General features: G+C 37.0%; 3 protein-coding genes across 3 annotated transcripts; all 3 read left to right on the top strand.

Annotated features, from left to right (window-relative positions):
* Positions 1–374: 374 nt before the first annotated feature.
* On the top strand, positions 375–10099 carry LOC103707444 (eukaryotic translation initiation factor). The gene is made up of 9 exons (XM_017842894.3): positions 375–563; positions 3220–3291; positions 4186–4281; positions 4560–4781; positions 7295–7392; positions 7608–7695; positions 7811–8161; positions 8261–8503; positions 8715–10099. Exons 1-9 carry the CDS (start codon positions 375–377, stop codon positions 9750–9752), a joined length of 2397 nt encoding a protein of 798 aa, XP_017698383.3. The 3' UTR covers positions 9753–10099.
* A 1771-nt stretch (positions 10100–11870) lies between these two features.
* Positions 11871–12651, top strand: LOC120104083 (translation initiation factor IF-2-like). The gene is made up of 2 exons (XM_039114592.1): positions 11871–12067; positions 12228–12651. Exons 1-2 carry the CDS (start codon positions 11929–11931, stop codon positions 12542–12544), a joined length of 456 nt encoding a protein of 151 aa, XP_038970520.1. The 5' UTR covers positions 11871–11928; the 3' UTR covers positions 12545–12651.
* Positions 12652–14420: 1769 nt separating this feature from the next.
* LOC120113082 lies at positions 14421–14747 on the top strand. The gene has a single exon (XM_039133949.1). The coding sequence runs from the start codon at positions 14421–14423 to the stop codon at positions 14745–14747; it is 327 nt and encodes a 108-aa protein (XP_038989877.1).
* The last annotated feature ends 3789 nt before the right edge of the window (positions 14748–18536 follow it).

An 18536-nucleotide genomic window follows, 5' to 3' on the forward strand; every position in this document is an offset into this window, starting at 1 on the left:
AGCGGACGCACTCCACGATGGCACCATCCGATATTCTCTCAAAAGCCGAAGCCTACCTAATTCCGTCCAAGAACTTCTTAAAAGGCCAAGAGGATCCATCGCAGGGTTGAGACCAAGGTGAGCAACTTGCGTAGCCTCTTCGGCGTTATACGCCAAAATACCCAAAATACCCTCATCGAAACCCTAAAATCCCACCGCTCAGACATAAGAAAAGCTCTTCCCCCACCCCCTTCCCCCTTTCCGCCTTGTTCTTCCATAGGGAGAGAGGGCTCCGCCGAAGGCTTCTCTTCCTTGCCGTTCGCGGAAGTGTACCGCGATTCGATCGGACGGTTGACGCGATCCCATCAGGGCCGAGAGAGTGGATCGATCGAGGTATGCAGTCAGATCAGACGGTCATTAGCTTGAGGCCGGGTGGCGGCGGCAACCGAGGCGGCAGACTCCTCGTTCCTCGCTTCGACTCCCCCGCCTTCGCCGCGTCCGCTGGAGGGTCATCGTCCCTGAGCTCCTCCTCGCCCTTCGACCTCCCCTTCTTACGCCCCCATGGCATCGCTGCCACCGGCAAGGTAAGCACCCCTCTTCCCCGGATCTAGGGTTTCTTCGCGTCGGCCAAAGTTGGCTTCCTTTGCTCTCCCTTCGGGAGTACGTACTGATCATGTGGGAGCTAGGGTTTTGGTCGGTCTGTTAGATTCTTGGATTGCTCCGACGGGTTTGTTGGTGCTTAGTCTGATATCTTTGATCTCGAGTGGAGTTGATTTCTTGGGAAAGATGGGTCCTTGATAGGTCATGATAGGGTTTAGAAGTGAAATCTTGAGTTGCGTTTCGTTGTGTTCTTTTAATTTTTTTCTTTTTTAGTTTTTTTTCCTAATCTCGCCCTCTCTCCGAGGCTTCTAAGAAGATGAAAGATATATTTTCGAAATTGTTTCCTGATTATCTATTCTCTATTTGGTCGTGAAAAATAAACTCCTTTTGATTGTTTAATGAAGTGTGATTAGTGCTAGGGAGCGAAGAAGTTCTTTGATACGGTACTTATACATGGACGATTTTATCAGGATGATCCTCTTCTTGAAACTTTATCTGCAAAAATTCTCGTATCTAATAAATATACGAGGAATCAACTTGGTTATGCAATTAAAATATCCAACTAACTGTTCGTATGTTTAGGGACTCATAGCATCAGGTATTTGAATGTTAGAATTTTTTTAAAGGAATTTTGATTAGTTGGCATATGAGCTATAATCTGTATATTCGTGGCAAGTAATAAAGTTATGTTTGTATAAAGTTAAGTATAATATCTGTCATAAAGTTAAATTGTGCAGAAGTGATGCATTTCTCCATCTATAAAGAAGCCAGATGTTGTAACACTCCCCCCCCCCCCCCCAAAAAAAAAAAAAAAAAAATAATAATAATAATAAAAAAGAGACAAAAAAAGCCACTTCTGCAAATAGTAATGATATGCATTAAGTTGATTTTTATAAGCATGAAGAGTTCCCTTTCCTTCCCATCTGCACTTGTGTGCATGAGAGTGTGTGCGTGTGTGTAGAATGGATGTTAATCTGATCCTATTGATCAGTCTTTTTCTTAAAATTATACACCAAGTTTTTAAGCCAAAAGGAGACACCATATCCTTTCATTGAGATCTCTTCTTTAACTCTCACCTTCCATCTCAATGCAATAGGGAGTTGTGGACCCTCTGTCACTTCCTTTTGATTCTTTTTCCCATCGTCTGATAATGATGTCTTTGTTTCAAAGTAAGCATTAGAAGTGTCTGAATTTTAATTCATTGACTCGAGTTCTGAGAACTTTAGCTTTGAGAACATTAGTTCCACAAGAAAAGCAATTTTTTGGGCACTAAAACTATTATTAATGATACTTACAGCCCAAGTGAGCTATACTGGTCTATATGTAAAGAGGGAGCGAGTTTGAGGGCATTAAATCAGGCATTAAATGTGCTTCTTAAACTTATGGATATTGACTTCATATCACCCAAAGTGGATGTGAAGTTTGGGGGTTTTACTGAACTGGGAGCCTCATTTCTCCATGTTAGAGTTACTAATGTCAAAACAAACACCCAGAACTCCACACTTCTAGATGAAGTGCAGTTCGGGCATCCGACTTACAGTGAGACAACAAGAAGTGACAAGACTTGCAATAATGGATGTAAGAAAAGAACAAACAGGAGATTATCAAAATATTGAAGTTTTATGGCGTAAGGTATTGCAATGAGACCTGTAAGCAAGATATTAAGAGTCGGAGCTTCTTGTCCAAGATGGTGTATAAAGCTAGAATCTAGAGAGGAACTTTGAAATAGAGATTCTTGCATAGGATATTGTTGTAAGAATCAATAATAGTACAAGAAAAAATAAGAATTTTTCTTTACATGGATACGAAAAAGTAAGTAATAACAATTACCATAGAAAAGGGCTTTTATTATGGTTTTGCCATATTGCAAATGAGCCAAGAAGCCTAGGCTTCATTTGAGATTTTGTATACAATACTGCAATTTTCTTCTTTTCCTAGATTTAGAGCATTTGAAATTTAAAGTAGAGATTTATTATTAGAAGGTGTTTCATTTGTAAAGGGAAAAGGTTGACAAAATAATGAACATAAGATGATAAAAATAAGAAAATGTGACTTTGGAAATTTTATTTGGAGTAGAAGTTGCAATTTTGTGATTATAGGGATAATATGAAATTTCTTTGCGTAACCAAAAATTGAATTTTAGAAGATCATTGCATATAGTTTCAAAAGATAGAAAATCATGAAATATCATGATGTATTTATACATTTAAATGAACAATTACATACGAGTTCTATCATTTTGAGATTGTCATCATCGGTTTCTCTTTATTTGTTTGAATGCATTTTTACATGATAATTAAATGGTTTAAGCTGCTAGGTATATGTTCAAAAAAAAAAAAAATCTCCAGGAGTGGAGGTATATTTATTTATCTGGATAAATAATTACATAACGGATATCTATCCCAGCTTGTCTGGTTCATTTGAATAACTTAGGATCCATTATTCCATGATAGCATTATATTCTACTGTCAGATTGAAGCTTTGTGGCCCATAAGAACTTGTAAAAAAAATTCTTTGCTCTTGATGAGTTTTGGTGGTTTATGCTGTGAGAAATCTTCTGTAGTTTTGCTTCCTTCGATGTATTGTATTCAAGATGCTATCTTGGATTTTTATGACCTGATTTTGATGATTCTGCTGCAGACTGGAGATTCACGCTTTGAGGCTCGTGAGCGAATTCGTTATTCAAGGGACCAACTCTTACAACTACGAGAGGTACTAATGAGTTTGTGGACTATTTATCTGTTCTGATCTCCTGCTTCAAGCTGGTCAGCTTTGAGTATTCATTGCTTTCCTTTATCAAGAAAGTTTACCTTTGTCACTGTTCCTTTTAAGTTGGTTCCTCAGTAAAACCTCAAAAAACTATGTTTCTCATAGTAATTATTGCTGAAAATCCAATGAACGGAGTTAATGGGAAAAAATCTTTTAATAAATGAAAGTAAAAGCATTGAGCAACGGCTGACAAATAAAAATTGAGCAAGACTGTTTGAGCTACACTTAACCAATATTTTATGGGAGATATTTTGTTTGTGGTCACTATGCTTTTATCTGATGAAACCGATTTTAGATTTTTTGTGCTAGCATGAGTCAAAATCCAAAGATTTAAACCTCTCCAATCACCTTTAAAGGATGAGCGATTTTATATTTAAATATAAAAATAAAGGCTATTTGAGGGACATTCTTTTTTCTTGATGAGGTCCATAATAGAAACATTACATGCCCAAAATGTTTCATGGCAGGTTACCTGAAAAGCAGCTTGATAATTTCCCTTGCTGTTGCTTAGGAGGGGATAAATGAGAGCTTTACCTTAAAGTTTGTAATGTAAAAACCTTTTCAGAGATGAAACTTCCCTACTAATTTTTGGGCAGATGATCATTTGATTATTATTCTTATAAAAAATTTCATGGTGTGTTCATTCAGTTTTCCAATATTTTGCCACCACTAGGACGCCTATCAGCTGCGACGGAAATTTCTAATGCCAAGAAAATTTCTGATGTCTTAACTAGGCATTCTTTTTGGATGCTTCTTGTGCATCATTCATATGTTTTGTAATCTAGTATCTTGTTATCTTTATATATCCTTGGTTTAGTTGCTGTTGCCTTATGACAGGCAGTTCATGCATCTGAAGATATCTTGAAAATCAAGCAAGAGATGGAGGCAGAACTTCATGGTGAAGATCAAAGTTGGGTTCGTGCTGATGCAAATGTAAGATCTTTGAGGTCTTATCCTTTGAATGTGCATGTGTCATCCAAATGGAAATATTTGATATGAATGTCCCCTCTATGTACCTGGACTGAATTTTGCTGGAGAGTATTTTGGCTCTTTTGATATCCTGCAATGCCTATTACATGTACCATATGCAATTCTTTACAAAGGGAAGCCTTTGGAAAGCATAATGCTCGCATCATTTTACATAGAAATAATTGTTTTACTATGTGCTTTTATAATTTATTCTCTTTCTGATATTTTCTTTCATCTCTTAGCTGCAAGGTCAATCACATATTCGTTATTCCGAGCCAGACAATCGTGATTGGCGTGGCCGATTGGGACAACTGTCCTCAGCTGGAGAGGAGCGGTCTTGGGATAAGATTCGTGATAATAAGGAGTCATATCCACCCAACACAAGACAACCAGAACAATTTGATGGGCAGGACCAATTGAGCTCTCACTTTTCTTCAAGAGTTCAAGTATCTTCTGGCCAAGTGGTAATTACTAACATCTTAATTTCTTCCTCTCGATTGCTTTCCCTGTTCCTTTCTTATCCTTTGAAACCACCAGTTAACCCCCCTCCCCTGCCTTCTGGGGGTTGGGGGTGGCCTAGTTTGTTGCTTTGTATTATATGTACATTCTTTTCTTCTTAGTCCATGATGGATGTAGAAATTTGTCTCTGTGCATAATTTATAAAGCCAAACCAGATGGGATAAGACTAGTTCATTTTTGACTAATGTAGCCATAAGTTATTTCAACCCTACCTGTTTTGAGTCATGTGACTTTACATCTTGTTTTAAACTTTTCTTTACACATTGTTTCAAGCTTTATCACTTAGAAAAATAGTTGTTATCATGTGATGCCCATGTAGACATTTTCTTTGCTTCATTTAAGTTGATATGTGTACATCTTTGCTAGCTTTGTTTTGCATTTATTTATTTCAATTCATCGTTTTCCCTGTAAGTCTATTTGTTCTGCTAGTTGAATATTTTTCCCTTATTTTTATGTGTCTTCCAATTGGAGACACGTTATTTACTGTATTGTTTTGAATCATGACATGGGGTTTCAAGAAAAATATCATGGTGCTTTGTTACATATAAAATTATGTAATTAGTAAACCATTTGCATCATTTGAGCTACTCGCATTGAATCAGTTCGTGTGAAAGAAAACATGCAGGAAATTTGCACACAGGCTTAAAGATCAACTGAGATCCATTCTCTTTAAACAGTTCACACTTCCTTCACTGCAAGGTCTGAAGCAACTTGATTACTATTGAAATGAAGTGGAAATAATTTTGTACAGTCGGTCATACTGCCAGTGTAAGCCTGGGCAGACTGATCTTAGTTCCATTTCAGCAGCCTAGATACATCATTCTGTCTATATCAGTCATGCTAAGTTCATGTATCATCATGACAAATTATAAGCGACCATTTGCATTCAGAATTTACATTAAAACATTTTCTTTGAAATCAGAAGCATTCAATATAGTATAATTGTTGAAAGAAAAAACCTTAAGGTATAATATTCTAGCATCATTTTATACTATTTTATTATTTTTCTGTGGATATCCTAACTTTTTATTATTTATGGCCTGTGGCTAATTTCATCCAGTTTGAAACCAATTTATTTAGGAAACTCCCATCAGAATTGGACTTTTAATTTGGTAGAGACAAGGGAGAGAGATCTTTTGAAAGAAGTTCTCTTGCGGTGAATATTGTTTTAATGAAATAAAGAGACTCAAAGAGAGAGTCCAGGGGATTTTGACCTTTAGTACCTGTGGTAATCAACTTCTCAATATTCCTAATGAATCTAAGATGGAAGTAATAAATATTGTGAATCTAAGATGGATGTGCTTCATTTATCTTTTAGCAACACAAGAACTACTTTCTTAGATGGAAAATAGCTTCTGTTTATGGGAAGGCATTAATGGGAAGGTATTAAGTCCTTGATGTGGCTAAGTTTGCTGAGAAGTTCATGCCTTGATTAGTTAGAGAGAGCTGTTACATGCCTTGAGTTTTGTTACACTTTATTTTGCTATTCTTTTAGTCAATATATTACCGAGATTTCCTAACTGCAAATTAGGTTTGTAATAGTTTGTTGCTTGAAGAAACTTAAAGAGGGCAAAGACAAATATTCTGACCATGGACAAGAAACTTAATGAGGAGATACTTAATTGCTCTGCAGCACTGCTGAAATTGTTTTTAGCTATTTGTGGTAGTTCAGTGTTTAGTTTTACATAAGTCAGAATTCTGAAGTGCTTGCTATCCACAAAAGAAGTGCTTGAGATAATATTGTGGGAACTTTGAAAGCAGTCACAAAACTTATTTTATTGTTCATAATAGGATATTCTTTTTTATATATTTTGAAGCTGTGAGTTTCTGGGATTTCTTTTTTTTAATGTTTAAAAAATTACAAGTCAAGCAACATAGTAGAAAGGGAAAAACACTGCCTCGATGTGATTTATACTGGCATCATTCATGGTGATATCACCATATTTTTTAAGAAAACACTTCTTTGACGCAATTTATACTGGCATCATTCTTGGTGATCCCACAAATTTTTTTAAGGAAATTTTCTGTTGTCAACACCTTACTGTCATACAATTATTAGGTTCTGTAATTTTGTTCTTCTTTATAATGGCTTACATGAGCAATTTTGGACTTGCTTCGTGTTTTCTTCTCTGTAAGTATGTCTGCTATCTTATTGAGTTTCTTGTACACAGCATTGATCCGTATTCCGACTTCAACTGGTAGTCATTTGTGGCTCAAAAATTTGATGATAAGTTGGAATCTGGAATTCTGTTTGTTTTTAGTGCATGAAGCTTACCTGTGACCAGCAAATGGCTTTACCTCCTTTTGTCACCTTAGAGCATTTTTATTCTGATTTTTTTTTTAATGTGAAATATGGGTCATGACCAATTTATGTGTTTTACTTTTTTTTGTTTTGTTAATTTAAGTCCTCAGGTCTTTATTTTTTCTGACAGTTGATGCTGTTCTTGTGATCTATCAGGCAGGACCTGCTCCTGTACTACTCAAGGCTGAAGTGCCATGGTCTGCCAGACGGGGCAATCTATCTGACAAAGAACGGGTTCTGAAAGCGGTGAAGGGGTAATGAATCTGAATGCTTAGTTTAGCCTGCTGGGAAATATTGATCAGCTTTTAGTCTCTGAAAACGCTGATAGATATTTCAATTATTACTTTCCCAAATTTATTCCCTTTCTATTTGCCTCTTCTTTTTGGTTTTCCTTTATTTAATTGCTATGATATTATGCAATTGAATCACTCTGCATCAATGTAATACATATTATCATTTTTTTATACAGTATACTAAACAAATTGACACCAGAGAAATTTGATGTTCTCAAGGGCCAACTGATTGATGCAGGAATCACCACACCTGATATTTTAAAGGTAGCAATGGTTTTTTTTACAATTTAATAACCTTTTTAATTTTAATGAAAAATATGATATGGTATTGTTGGGTTCCAGTTGCAAAATTTATCTGTTGAACAAACTAATGTTGCAGGATGTTATCATGCTCATATTTGAAAAAGCGGTTTTGGAACCTACCTTTTGCCCCATGTATGCTCAACTGTGTTCTGATCTCAGTGAGAAGCTTCCACCATTTCCTCCTGAAGAACCTGGTGGAAAGGAGATCACGTTCAAGCGAATACTCTTAAACAATTGTCAGGAGGCCTTTGAAGGTGCTGACAATCTGAGGGCTGAGGTTAGAAAGTTGACTGGCCCAGGTCAAGAAATGGAACGCAGGGATAAAGAAAGACTAGTGAAGCTCCGCACCCTTGGGAACATCCGCCTGATTGGGGAGCTTTTAAAGCAAAAAATGGTGCCAGAGAAAATAGTTCATCATATTGTTCAGGTTAATATACATATTCTTTGCCCTGTTATTGATTATTTTGAACGTCTGAAGACCTCTTTTTACTTGGATAAAAATGCCTAATACAGCTAGTGCAAACAGGAGCTACTGGGACATGATGGTAAGTCATGCCCCGCTGAGGAAAATGTTGAGGCAATCTGTCAGTTATTCAATACCATTGGTAAGCAGCTGGATAAAAGCCCAAAGTCCCGTCGTTTTAGTGATACCTATTTCAACCGGTTGAAGGAGCTGATGACAAACCCCCAGCTTGCACCACGGTTGAGGTTCATGGTTCGAGATGTTCTTGATTTGCGTGCCAACAACTGGGTGCCTCGACGTGAAGAGGTTAGTTTTCCAAATCCATCAATTTTAACACAAAGTAATCTTTGGAAATTTAGCCTAGCTTGAAGTTAAAATCCAAGATTGGTTTACTGGTATAAAGACAATTACAGAATACTTGATCTTCTGACTGATTCTAGTTTGCAGAGCTGATTGAAAGTATGTCTAGTTCTGATTGATTTTCTTGGATTTTCTCTGCTTCCTTGTGGTTTTGCAGGTGAAAGCAAAGACCATAACCGAAATCCACACTGAGGCAGAAAAGAATCTTGGATTGCGTCCAGGAGCAACTGCAAACATGAGAAATGGCCGCAGTGGAAGTGCTCATGGAGGCCTTCGCCCTGGAGCCTTCCCTATCAACCGACCTGGTACTGGGGGAATGATGCCTGGAATGCCTGGAACAAGAAAGATGCCTGGAATGCCTGGGTTAGATACAGATAATTGGGAAGTTCCACGTTCCAAATCCACGTCGAAAAGTGATGCTTTTCGCGATGAGAGTTCCTTGGTTGGCAAGCCATCACCCATCAATGCTAAGCTACTTCCCCAGGGCAGCGGGAGCCTGTTAACCGGTAAGACTAGTGCATTGTTGCAGGGTGGCAGCGGTGGGCTGCTATCCCGTCCATCTAATCTTGTTCCTGGTGCGGTGAACACACCAGGACAAACTTTAGGGCCATTGAAGCCTCTGAGTGTGGTGCCTCCTAGTGCTGCTCCAATAACTGAGAAGATGGTTGGTGCTCCAAAACTCAACCTTAACGTGCTGCACAAGAAAACAATTGCTCTTCTGGAGGAGTACTTCCATGTCTGCATACTTGATGAAGCATTGCAATGTGTTGAGGAGTTGAAGAGTCCTGAGTACTATCCTGAGGTTGTTAAAGAAGCCATCAATCTTGCTCTAGACAAAGGCCCAAATTGCATCAATTCGGTTGTCAGGCTCCTCGAGTTTTTGTTTGTCAAGGAGGTTATTACACCAAAAGACTTGGGGACTGGGTGCTTGCTTTATGGATCAATGCTGGATGATATAGGTATAGACTTACCAAAAGCACCTACTTGTTTTGGCGAAGTCATCGGAAAGCTGATTTTGGCTGGTGGATTGGGTTTCAAAGTAGTGGAGGAGATCTTGAAGAAAGTAGAAGATAGCAGGTTCCAGTCAGCAATGTTTGATGCAGTGATGAAAAGTATAGAAGCAAGCCCATCTGGTCAGGCATTATTAGGTTCACAGGCAGCAGATATCACTGCCTGCAAGGAGCTTCTCTCCTGAATAGTAGCAGTGCTAGCTTTTGGGTCTAGTTGCTCCCAATTGGCTTTCTGCAACTCTGGTTAAAGTTAAACAAAGACTCCTCCCCCTCATTTCTTTTTTTCCCCTCTTTTTCCCCATGAGGTGAGCAGCTAGTGTCACAATGTTTGTTGGTGGAGAATTGGAGAACAAATAATCTAATGAGCTGTATATTTTTGCAAGGTGACGTGAGTGTTTATTATTGTTTCAAGTTGACGGGAAAAGGTCCATGGATTTTGTTCTTGGCCACAGCTTAATTTGCTTCAAGCCCAAGAAGAACAAGGCTTAATATGATTAATGCTTTACGTTTTTTAATGTAATTTTTTTTGTCATATTGTTTTAAGTTTCTCTTGTTTGATTCTTCACTGATTTACTGTTGTTCATGTTGGCGGTTCATTGTGAGTTCTCATTAAATTAGAATCATATTCCTAGTTGTTATTCTATTCTTATTTTAGTTAGTTATTTCCATGTTATCCGAGCGAGGGTAGACATTGGACAGGGCAAAATTTGGTTTCAGAAAATTTTATTTTAACTATATGATCAACAATGTCCTTATTTGAGTTCTCTAGGTTTTATATGAAGGATTTCTGTGACGTGTTGGGAAGCATTTTTGAAGTATTCTTATTGCACACATTGTTAAAGATTATTTTGCAAAGTATTCCTGGAGCAAGTTACTAAGTTAAGAACTTTGATCCAATTTTATACATTTTATTTAGAAAAACAATTGTTATTTCAACTCCTCGACTTTATCCTAGTTTTCCTTAGATCTCTATAGCTCAAAAATTTTTAATTGCATATCTTGAGTTACTGAGTTATTAATATAATGCCATCTTCGTTACCGTGGCCTAAAATACTCCTGGCACTCGTTCCCTTCAGTATCCAATCCCCGTCAATAAAGCCGTCACTGAGGTCCTCCATCTATCCGATATTTTTATGATTCTCAGATTAAAGTACCTTTGGCATTTGTTTGATAGGATCTTGTCTTTCCCTTCGGGACCCTATCCCTGCCAGGAATAACGATAAAATCATTACTAAGATCGTAGGACTATTATTTTTCAACACTCTTTTTTTTTTATATAATATAGAACTATTGTTTCTTATCACACTCTCTCGTATAGAGATCAAAGGATGGAACTCAAATACCATATATTAAGATTTTATCTAAAAATTGGAGCGTTTAGATTGATGAGTCTAAAAATATATAAGCATGGTAAGAATCCTCGATCGGTCAGATATGGAACCATCATTCCTCAACTATGAGCGATGATATCTCTTCGGTTCCCTCTCAAACATATGAGGGTAACAATGTAACATTAAAATTAACATCTATTGGCTTAAAATTGGGGATGGAATCACACATAACTATAAAACATATTGTTGGCCGAAGAGTTCACACCAATGTTACGTCACAATATTTATTTGGATAATTAAGTGCTTAAATTGAATTGAATCTTCTCTCTTTGGTGTATAAACTCTTGAACAAAATATGAATCCGCAAGCAATTACTTTCGGTCGATAAAAAGGAATCTATTTATTTATGAGTAAGTGGATGAATTGCTTAGGTTCCTCCTCGGAATGAAACAAATTCCGGCATTGAATATGACACCATATTCCCAACTTCAGAAGCACAAGAATTGGTCCCCAAAATATATGAGCTTCCTCTCGTAGACGTCTTCTCTACTAAGCCACCTGATGAGCAGTATGTCGCCTCACCCTTGGAAAGATAATCTCCACCTCATAAGTAGGATATCGAACTGATGTGATACCAAAACCTTCTTGCACCCTTCTAGTAGGCTTGCCTGAACCTTGAGTCGATCACTGAGTTAGAGCATGAGCGTTTAAACTGCTCTCTTCTGGAGAACCCGAAGAGCCTGTACCAAGTTGAGCTTTGATACGAATTCTCCTTTCGCTTTCACCACTACTGGCTAACAAAGTAGTGCTAAATGAACCTTCTTTAACCATTAAAGAAGAAAGGTATGGAATTCTCATTTGCCACTATCTCATTATCGTCACTAATCAATGAGGCTAAACTAATGAACCCCACAGCATCCATTCCCCGGGTCATGCCTGTTGGGCCATGATGCCTTCCCATCTATAAGCAAACCTGGCGCTCCTGTTCAGCTGCTACAACTCACATTGCTTATCCAATCACAGATATTAGATGAAGACCATCATACTTTCATGGCTTCTCCTTGTCCTATTACTCCAGTCTCTCTGGTGCTCAGCCATGAAAATGCCTATTCCAGAAGGGAGTGGACCTCATCAACTGCCACAGCTACCACAAGGCCAACGGCTTCAAGGTCAGATGCCTCAATCTCTCACGAGCAGTTTACCTTGCATGCCATTCCACCAGCGGTGCCAAACTATACCATGCATTTGTCTTTTAGGCTTGCCTTTCCTTATTTTTTCCCCCTTGCAAGAGATGAATTGATAAATGCTTCCTTTGTCCATCTTTTGTAGGCCCGAACAAGACCACCGAGTTGAGCGAAGTCAGGAGAGGGGGAGAGTGTGAGGACTCGGGTGCTCGGAGGAAGGAGAACCACAAAGGAGAGGGTGGTCCAGCTGGTGGTGCACCTGGTGGTGCAGCTGGTGGTACACCTGGTGGTGCAGCTGGTGATGCAGCTGCCGGGAGAAATCCCGGCAGTGCAAATTCCGATTATAGTCGGTCACAACATGGACATCACAGTGCTGCACTGCAGATGCAAGTGCGATATACTTCCCACCTATCCGCCATCCCTAGTATTTGGTTGATCCTTGTACTTCTTTTCTTCTATTAATTTCTCAGGGCTTACATCCATTTATCATCGAAAGTGTGGTGTTCTAAATTGCATTCTATGATGATGACTGCTGTTAGATTGCAATCTATATATAGTGATGATCATCTCATGTATCTTTCATTTTCAGTAAACAGCAGAATGTACGTAATTTCATTTTCCTTGTTGATATGAACCATTTAGAAAAAAATAACAGTCTAAAGAAGAGATGGGTGGCTTCAAGGTGGAAAACTTGCATAAAATTCAGACTACTTTCGTCTTCAGCAAAACAAAAACATTCAAGTTGATTGAGAGTTGGCTCTGCATTAAGCCATAACTTGGCCACAAACTTTTTCAGCACAAGATTTCATAGGTATAAGATTCGATCTTCTAATTTCTTTAATTAATGCACTCCCGCATCATTAATTAGTGGAAGGAGTCATTCATGCATCTTTGGAAGCTCTTGGCTCAATAAATCTGCAGGGAACGAAGTCAGTGATGCCCACAAGTGTTATTTATTTATCTATCAAGCAGAAGTGTCCGTGGATTTTAGTTATACGAGTGGTGCTTCCGAAGGTACCCCTGAGGTCCGTTGTTTGCAGATCATCCGGTGTAATTTTATGAGATAAGTGTTTGCAGATCATATGGTACCCCAAAAGTAAGTTTTATTATATACAGGCCCTCCAATATATTTATTTAGTCCCTGTACTCAAGTTTCGTTACAGAATAGTACACTGATAATTATGTATTGCTCCCTGCAATGAATTGTATTGCATAAATAATCAATTTAGATGCTTGCTTATGATGAATCATGATTATTTAAATTGTTCATATTTTCATGATTAAGGGTCATACATGTATAAGACAAGCTAAAGCATCTTATGTAGAAAAAGATATAAAGTTGATTAAATTTTTGCATATATGTGGTGATGAGCCAAAGTATCCCATAAATTTTTGAATGCTTTAATTTAGTCAATAAAAGGTCTTTTATCACCATCTCATGAAATTGAACACTTGCATCATGCATAATGACCCGACCCCAAAAGGAAGTCATTATACAAGGTTAATAATGGGATAAAATAATGTTATTAGTATGATATTTATGATGAAATCTTGTTGCCAAAAGGCCTTGAATTCTTTGATATTTAGTGAAATTATCCATTGAATAATGGTGTCTAAGAAAAACTTATCAAAAAGGCCTATGTGCCTAAGAAAGGCTGGTACTTAAGTGAGTCTAGTGCTCCACCACCGATCTGAAGCTGATCTGGCTGTTATTCTTTGGATTTTTCAACTAGACATCTAAAGTTCATTAACTATTATACTTAATGCATTAGTTTTATCATAAAGGGGTAAATCATGTAAAGTTATTATTTGGGATAATTAAGATGAATTATAATAATTCATATAAGGTATTTATCCCATTAAAGCTTTATGTTGATACCGTTTTTTAAAGAAAATGTCATGATAATTTGAGAGTAGCCACAACATCTTAAATTATTATGATGTGTAATTTGGATCACATTCAGAGTCGTGAGACAAAATTAAGGAATTAAATGGTATCTAATATTGCAATTAAGTCTTAATTGAGATAAGATAGTGGATTCATTACTGAAATGAGAATTTTCTATGTCCACAAATAATGAAAATTTCTTATTTTTAGTGTGTGATATTTACTAGTCTTATTAATAAAGTTTAAGTAAATTCAATACATGTTGCAACCTTTGTCCACAGGGAGGTTTGAATTTACTGTAATTTTGGAAATGTTTCATAGCATAATATGTTATTGGTTTTTACAGTTATTCTTACTGCATTTTTGAGTACTGAATCATCTCAAGTTCCTTTACTGAGTGATGATAATTATTCTAACTGGAAAGATAAAATTTTGTTGACTTTGGGGGGCATGGACCTTGACTTAGTGCTTCGTGTGGATGAACCATCCGTCCCCACGGAATCAAATTCACCCACTAATAAGGCTTCTTATGAGCGGTGGGAGCGATCTAGTCGCCTAAGTTTGATGCTCATTAAGTCTTGTATCAGTAAGGGCATCAAGGGTTCGATCCCTGATTGCCATAAGACAAAGGATTTCATGAAGGCCATAGAAGAGCAGTTTATCAGCTCTAATAAGGCATTGGCTAGCACCCTGATGAAAAGGCTTTCAAACATGAGGCATAGCAGTTCTAAAAGTGTGCGTGAACACATTATGGAGATGCGTGACATTGCTGCTTGACTTAGAGGTTTAGAGATATAGATCTTAGAGTCATTTTTGGTACATTTCATTTTGAACTCTTTTCCTAAGGAATATGATCCTTTTAAAATTTTCTATAATACATACAAGAAAAAATGGTCAATTAATGAACTCTTGACCATGTGTGTTCAAGGGAAAGAGAGATTAAAGCATGAGACTCTTGAACTTGCTAATTTAGCATTTCAAAGAAAAGAAAAAACTCATAAAGAAAAAGGTGTCTCTAAAGAGAAGAATGCTAGTGTCTTTCAAGCGTGAAGGCAATAACGTTGCATGCTTCTTTTGCAAGAAAAAAGGGAATATGAAGAACGATTGTACCAAATATAGGAAGTGGCTCGAAAGAAAAGATAATCTACTATCTCTTGTATGTTATGAGTCTAATTTTGTTAATGTTCCTAATAATACATAGTGGATTAGTTCTGGTACTATAATTCATATTGCCCATATCATGTAGGACTTTTCTCTCCCTAAAAGATTGGCATAAAGAGGAATATTATTAAGGAGAACTCCTCGTTATTATGGCATAGGCAATTGGGACATATCTTAATAGCAAGAATAAAGAGGTTACTAAATGAAGGAGTTTAAATACTCTTGATTTTACCAACCTTGGTACTTATGTGGATTGCATAAAGGAAAAGCAAACAACATGACCACTAAAGGAGCCAAAAGGAGTTCTGAGACTCTACAGATAATACACACAGATTTTTGTGGACCATTTATCCCACTTTGTCTGAATGGTTAAAGATATTTTATCTCATTCATTGATGACCATACTCGGTATATATATCTCTATCCGTTATATGATAAGGCTGAGGTACTTGATGCTTTCAAAACATATAAAGTAGAGGTAGAGAAACAAACCGAAAAGAAAATTAAAGTTATTAGGTCAGACAGGGGTAGAGAGTATTATGGAAGGTACACAGAATTTGGACAGAAGCCTGGGCCATTTGCTACATTCCTTAAAGAAAAGGGCATAATTGCTCAATATTCAATGCCGGGGACACCACAACAAAATGGTGTGACAGAAAGAAGGAATCGTATGCTGATGGACATGGTAAAGAGCATGCTTAGTCATTCGAATATTCCTATCAAGCTATGGAGTGAAGCTTTAAAAACCGCTGTATATGTACCAAATAGGGTTACATCTAAGGCTATTCCTAAAACTCCTTTTGAGTTGTGGAAAGGATGGAAACCAAGTTTAGGACATTTACACATATGGGGTTGTCCAGTTCAGGTAAGGATTTATAATCCACATATGAAGAACTTAGACCCTAGGACGGTTAGCGGTTTCTTTATTGGGTATGCTGAAAACTTCAAGGGATTCAAGTTTTATTGTCCCGCACACACACATAGAATCGTTGAAGCTAGAAATGCTAAATTTTTTGAGGATCATGAGTTTAGTGGGAGTGGTCTTCCTCGAACCATATCGTTTGAGGAAATAAAGGAACCAATTGGTGAACCAAGTGGGGAATCAATTGGGAATATGGTTGTTTTTCAAAATCCAGTTCCAAATATAATTGAAGAGCAACCAATTCAAGAGCAACCACACCTTGAGGAACAAACTCATACGGAACCTCTTATTGAATCAAGACGATCCCCAAGAATAAGGAGACCAGCAATATCTAGTGACTACCTTATATACCTTCAAGAATCCGACTTTGATGTTGGACCTCAAGTTGATCCTAATTCGTTTTCAGAAGCCATGACAGGGGATCATTTCTCTCTATGGCATGATGCCATGAAAGAAGAGATGGAATCAATAGCTAAAAATCAAGTATGGGATCTTGTTGAGTTACCGTAAGGAGCAAAAGCCATTGGCTATAAATGGGTCTTTAAGACCAAAAGGGTCTTCTCTAGTAATGTTGAGCGATATAAGGCTAGACTTGTGGCCAAAAGTTTTACTCAAAAGGAAGGAATTGATTTTCATGAGACCTTCTCTTCAGTTTCTAAGAAGGACTCTTTTAGGATAGTCATGGCATTAGTAGCTCATTTTGACTTAGAGCTACATCAGATGGATGTGAAAACGGCCTTTTTGAATGATGATCTTGAGAAAATGATATACATGGACCAGTCTGAAAGATTTTCATCTAAGGACAGTCATCTGGTTTGCAAGTTAAAGAAATCCATATATGGACTTAAACAGGCCTCTCGCCAATGGTATATCAAGTTTCACAATATTATTACTTCATATGGTTTTACAGAGAACATTGTTGATCAGTGTATATACCTTAAGATCAGTGGGAGTAAATATATCTTTCTAGTCCTATATGTGGATGATATTTTAATTGCAACCAGTGATTTGGGTTTGCTACGTGAAATTAAAGATTTTCTTTCTAAACACTTTGAGATGAAAGATTTGGGTAAAGCCTCATATGTCATTGGCATAAAGATTAATAGAGATAGATTCCGAAGGATATTGGGATTATCTCAAAGGGCCTACATCGAAAGAGTTTTAGAAAGATTTAATATGAAATTTTGTTCACCTTCAGTAGCACCCATTGTCAAAGAAGACAAATTCAGTTTGAGACAATCACCACAAAATAATTTGGAACTGGAGCATATGAAAAGCATACCTTATGCTTATGCAGTTGGTAGCTTGATGTATGCTCAAGTATGTACTGGTCCAGTCATTGCATTTATAGTAGGAATGTTGAGGAGATACTAAAGCTCCAGGGTAGAAACATTGGAAAGCTGCCAAGAAAGTACTACGATATTTATAAGAAACCAAGAACTTCAAACTTATTTATAGACATACGGATTCCTTGGAGGTTATCGGATATCCAAATTCAGATTTTGCTGGATGTTCGGATACAAGGAAGTCTATAACTGCTTCATCAATCATATAAGCAGAATTTGTTGCATGCTATGAAGTGACTTCACAGGCTATATGACTAAGGAATTTCGTAGCAGGACTAAGGATTTTTAATTCTATATCAAGACCAATAAAGATCTATTGTGATAATACGGTTGCAGTTTGCTTTTTTAAGAATAACAAAAGTGGCAGCCATAATAAGCACATAGATATAAGGTATTTGGTTGTGAGAGATAAAGTAAGTAAGATCTGGAGATGTGTTTATTGAACATATCAGTATTGAGCTGATGATTGCTGATCCCATGACTAAACTATTGCCGGCTAAAGTTTACACAAATCATGTAGATCATATGGGACTTATTAGCTCATTTGATGTATGATCTTTCTTTTCATTTTTTGTATTCACATTTTGTGAATAATGCTTACAGCTTTGATACATGACTATGGTTGTGCACATAAAGTTTATCTTTTGTCATGTATGATATTTTTTGATACATAAAGAGATACATAAAGAAAAAATCCTAAGGGACTATTATTTAATCATTTAGTAAGATATGGATATATCTTATAAAGTACATATCAATAAATACCTTACATTGTAATACATGGAAAGAAATATCTTCATAATAAGATATAACCGCTATGATTCATGTAATGATATTTGTTGATAAAGGATACAAGATTGGATAAATTTAATTATGGCCATAATATAGTTTTGTCATCTTTATGTTATGTGGGCCAAGTGGGAGAATGTTAGCACGTCTCCTAATTTAGGAGACTTGATGTGGCCCACTTGATCAAGTTTACCCACATCAAGATAAACACAACCTCGTTTAAATGGTGACTTAATCCAATCTAATTAGAGATTATTCAGAGTTTATCTTATCAGATAGTTTTCGTGATGGATGGAAAGTAATTAGAGATAAACCTTAAAGATAAAGATTCGGGTCGCTAACCTAGCT

The sequence above is a fragment of the Phoenix dactylifera genome, chromosome 1, assembly GCF_009389715.1.
Source record: "Phoenix dactylifera cultivar Barhee BC4 chromosome 1, palm_55x_up_171113_PBpolish2nd_filt_p, whole genome shotgun sequence".
NCBI classification, from domain to species: Eukaryota; Viridiplantae; Streptophyta; class Magnoliopsida; order Arecales; family Arecaceae; genus Phoenix; species Phoenix dactylifera.

What these genes read in the sequence shown, in the direction of transcription:
- LOC103707444 (XM_017842894.3), top strand. Translation starts at nt 375, where the DNA reads ATGCAGTCAGATCAGACGGTCATTAGCTTGAGGCCGGGTGGCGGCGGC. An exon ending in GGGTTCGTGCTGATGCAAAT is followed by an intron (nt 4,282 to 4,559) that starts GTAAGATCTTTG and finishes TTCATCTCTTAG; the next exon opens with CTGCAAGGTCAATCACATAT. An exon ending in AAGTATCTTCTGGCCAAGTG is followed by an intron (nt 4,782 to 7,294) that starts GTAATTACTAAC and finishes GTGATCTATCAG; the next exon opens with GCAGGACCTGCTCCTGTACT.
- LOC120104083 (XM_039114592.1), top strand. Translation starts at nt 11,929, where the DNA reads ATGAAGACCATCATACTTTCATGGCTTCTCCTTGTCCTATTACTCCAG. An exon ending in ACAAGGCCAACGGCTTCAAG is followed by an intron (nt 12,068 to 12,227) that starts GTCAGATGCCTC and finishes CATCTTTTGTAG; the next exon opens with GCCCGAACAAGACCACCGAG.
- LOC120113082 (XM_039133949.1), top strand. Translation starts at nt 14,421, where the DNA reads ATGGACCTTGACTTAGTGCTTCGTGTGGATGAACCATCCGTCCCCACG.